The following is a 3,550-nucleotide window of genomic DNA, read 5'->3' as shown; positions in this document are numbered from 1 at the left end:
CGCACCTACCTTATTAAAAACAATTCAACTTATAATAAATCATTACTCCCTTCGTCCCATTAAAAGTGTTAATATTTCTTTTTTTTGTCTCATTACAAACGTCCACTTTCAAACTATTTTATAAACTTTCAAGTTTACCCATAAACACACACAACTGACATTAATAAATAATATTAATGGACCAAATTTTCAAGGGCATTATTGTCATTTGGAAAAAAATAAATATCCAATCTACGTTAAACATTGTGTTTTTCAAACCATGACACTTTTAATGGGACGGTGGTTGTACTATTTTAAATTATAAAACGGTTTAGTTCTATAGCCGTTCTAATATGCAAAACGTTTTTAAGTTTTGGAATGGGTACTTGTAGAACCGTTGCAAGTAATGAATATATTGTGAAGATGTTAACCGTTTTAAATAAAGGTTAAAACCCGTTGTTAAAGGTTTTGTCTATAAAACAACGCTAGTTTTCTTCTTATTTACAATGGGTTGGGATAATTGTTCAAATAAAACGGTGCTCTGCATTATATTTAACGGTTTGACCTAACACTGCTGTAAATCATTTTTAGGCCGTAGAAAATAATGAATATATTAACGGAATCTAACGTGAAGATGTAAACTGTTTTAAAAATAAAGGTTAAAACCCATTGTTAGATTTAAATTTAAGAATATGTTAATTAATTTAGTGAATTAGATTTAACCAATTAGAGGAGGAGAGAAACAAACAAGTCACAAGAAAATACTTATTTTGATAATTAGTTTTCAAACTATACTAAATTGGTAAATATTTTTTCTAACTACACCCATTTAGTAAAATACTATGATATTGAGATACACACAAACAAGTTGCGTTGCCTATATATTTGCTTTACTTGATTTCATATTATCAAAGCCTCCTATTTAGCCTTAGAATGTCACTTTACATATTTTTTAAACATCAAACTCAAAATCCTTTCCTTCCTTGTTGGGAATTTGAACCCACAATGCATGTGAGACTCTAGAATTAACATATATAAGGACTTGCATGTTACAGGGATATTCCATATGGATGAGAAGGGAAATTTTAAGAAATCCTTATGTGATGATGCTCAAGGAATGCTTGCTTTGTATGAAGCGTCATATATGAGGGTAGAAGGCGAAAAAATACTAGACGACGCCCTTGAGTTCACTAAAACACACCTTGCTATCATAGCAAAGGATACTTCTTGTGACTCTTTATTAAGAACCCAAATACAACAGGCACTAAAACAACCTCTCCGGAAAAGATTGAAAAGGCTAGAGGCCGTGCGTTACATCCCTATTTACGATCAAGAAGCTTCCCATAATGAGGTCTTACTGAAGCTTGCAAAGACAGATTTTAATGTTCTTCAATCATCACACAAGAAGGAACTTAGCCAAAGTTGCAACTACGTAACTTGAAAGCATACTAATTGCTTAACAAACGAATAAGAAAACATACTAATTACAAAGCATACTAATTACATGGCTGGTTTCATCAGCCATAGAGCGGTTTAGTGTTCTATGTTGTGATGATTTCTCATACTAATTCCATTAATCATTTGTGTTAGGTGGTGGAATGACTTGGACTTGCAAAAAAAAACTACCTTATGTTCGAGACAGGTTGATAGAAGCCTATTTTATGACATTGGCAATCTATTTCGAGCCTCAATATTCTCGAACTAGAATGTTCCTGATCAAAACTTGCATGTGGTTAATCGTTTTAGATGACACATTTGATAATTATGGTACTTATGAAGAACTCAAGATCTTTACTGATGCTGTTGAAAGGTAGCTAGCATTCCATATTGTTATTCTTTTACACTAATATTGTTCGATCGCTTTGACTTATTAATTGTATGATCATGTGTAGATGGTCAATAAGCTGCTTGGATTTGCTTCCGGAATATATGAAACTAATATATCAACAACTTTTGTATCATCACCAAGAAATGGAGGAATCACTTGAAAAGGAAGGAAAAGCATACCAGATCCACTATGTGAAGGAGCTGGTATATTTAATGACTTTTGATTGTGCATTTCATATTTTCATAAATTTTATAAGTAATAAATGATAGCCTAACTAACAAATATATATATATATATATAATATTTGATATATATATGTAATATGGTTGCGCTATTACAGGTAAAAGATTTGATTCAAAACTTCTTAGTGGAAGCCAAATGGTTAAATGACGGGCATACGCCAACCTTTGAAGAGTACATGTCCGTTTCAATGGTGACAAGTACCTACGGCGTGGTAATAGGGAGATCTTTTGTTGGTAGGGTTGATCATATGGTCACTGAGGATACCTTTAAATGGGTCGCCACATATCCTCCTATTTTTAAGTCTGCATCTACGATTATAAGACTTATGAATGATATTGTCTCCCACAAGGTATGTATGTATGTATGTATGTTACCGAAGGAGTAAATGTAAAATAACATATATAAACATTTCAGGATGAACAAGAAAGAGGTCATTGTGCTTCAAGCATCGAATGTTACCAAAGGGAAACCGGTGCATCCGAGAAGGAAGCGTGTGAATTTATGTCAAAAAAGGTTGAAGATGCAAGGAAAGTTATAAACGAAGCGTCTCTTAGGCCTACAAAAATCCCATTCTCTCTTCTTATGCCGATAATCAACCTTGTGCGCCTGTCTTATATTCTTTATGAAGTCAATGATGGCTACACTCATGCCGGAAAAGAAATGATAAATTACATCAAATCACTCTTGGTTCACCATGCAGTTTAAGAATAAGCGATGGTGTTTTACATATGCCATTGTTATAATTTATTTTTATGATCTATTGTGTTGCATATTTGTTCAAGGGTGCATATCTATCACGTGATCCATGTGATGTTAAGATACTGTGTTTCTTATTTTGTATTCTATTTTTACACTTTTAGGAGTGTAAACAGTAAATACATAGAATCTGCAGTCCTTGCGTTATTAAATAATATGATTATCATGCCATTAGTTACCTATGTTTGGTAGTGCATTTGTCGTATTTAACATATATACAATCTGTGACGTCCTGAAGTTCTTTTCTAATAATGAAACGGCATTTGGCAATCAGATGGAGATTATAGATATCATTGGTATTGTTAATCCGCTTTTGCTACGATATAGCATTGTCTGTTTGTGATGTAGCTGTTTATTCATTTCCTAGACACTTTATTCTGAGTTTGACATTGATACACAAAGATAAATTAATGCTTGTGACTGTCTTATTCTAATGTTGTATGTGATGCATAGTGTAAGGCCCCGTTACCGGTAGCCCTACTTTGGTGTTGGATTTACTCATAAACACGGTTCTTAATATCAGAGTTAATTAAAACATTCACGGAACATTAAAACTTCAACCATAATATATTACATAATCTTCAAATCTTGTCTTATAAAAACATTCATAGTCATTTAAAACAAAACAAAGTCTTTAAAACATCACAACATTTCTTCGAGATGCCAGTCTCTTCGATTCCATGCCATGTGTCTTCAATCACGCGAGCTGCCTCAACCTATTTGCCTGCGTGTATACTAAAAGTC

At 33.0% G+C, this 3,550-nt stretch overlaps 1 protein-coding gene across 1 annotated transcript; it reads left to right on the top strand.

Moving 5' to 3' along the window:
* Positions 1 to 1,519: 1,519 nt before the first annotated feature.
* On the top strand, positions 1,520 to 2,989 carry LOC143597026 ((E)-beta-farnesene synthase-like). The gene is made up of 4 exons (XM_077075648.1): positions 1,520 to 1,789; positions 1,872 to 2,010; positions 2,148 to 2,399; positions 2,465 to 2,989. Exons 1-4 carry the CDS (start codon positions 1,578 to 1,580, stop codon positions 2,753 to 2,755), a joined length of 894 nt encoding a protein of 297 aa, XP_076931763.1. The 5' UTR covers positions 1,520 to 1,577; the 3' UTR covers positions 2,756 to 2,989.
* The last annotated feature ends 561 nt before the right edge of the window (positions 2,990 to 3,550 follow it).

This window comes from Bidens hawaiensis, unplaced genomic scaffold (assembly GCF_021521415.1).
Source record: "Bidens hawaiensis isolate Kalapana, Puna unplaced genomic scaffold, B.hawaiensis_p1.1 tig00047494_1, whole genome shotgun sequence".
Taxonomy (NCBI): domain Eukaryota; kingdom Viridiplantae; phylum Streptophyta; class Magnoliopsida; order Asterales; family Asteraceae; genus Bidens; species Bidens hawaiensis.
Note: the sequence above shows the minus strand (reverse complement) of the source record. Positions and strands in the feature narration are given on the sequence as shown.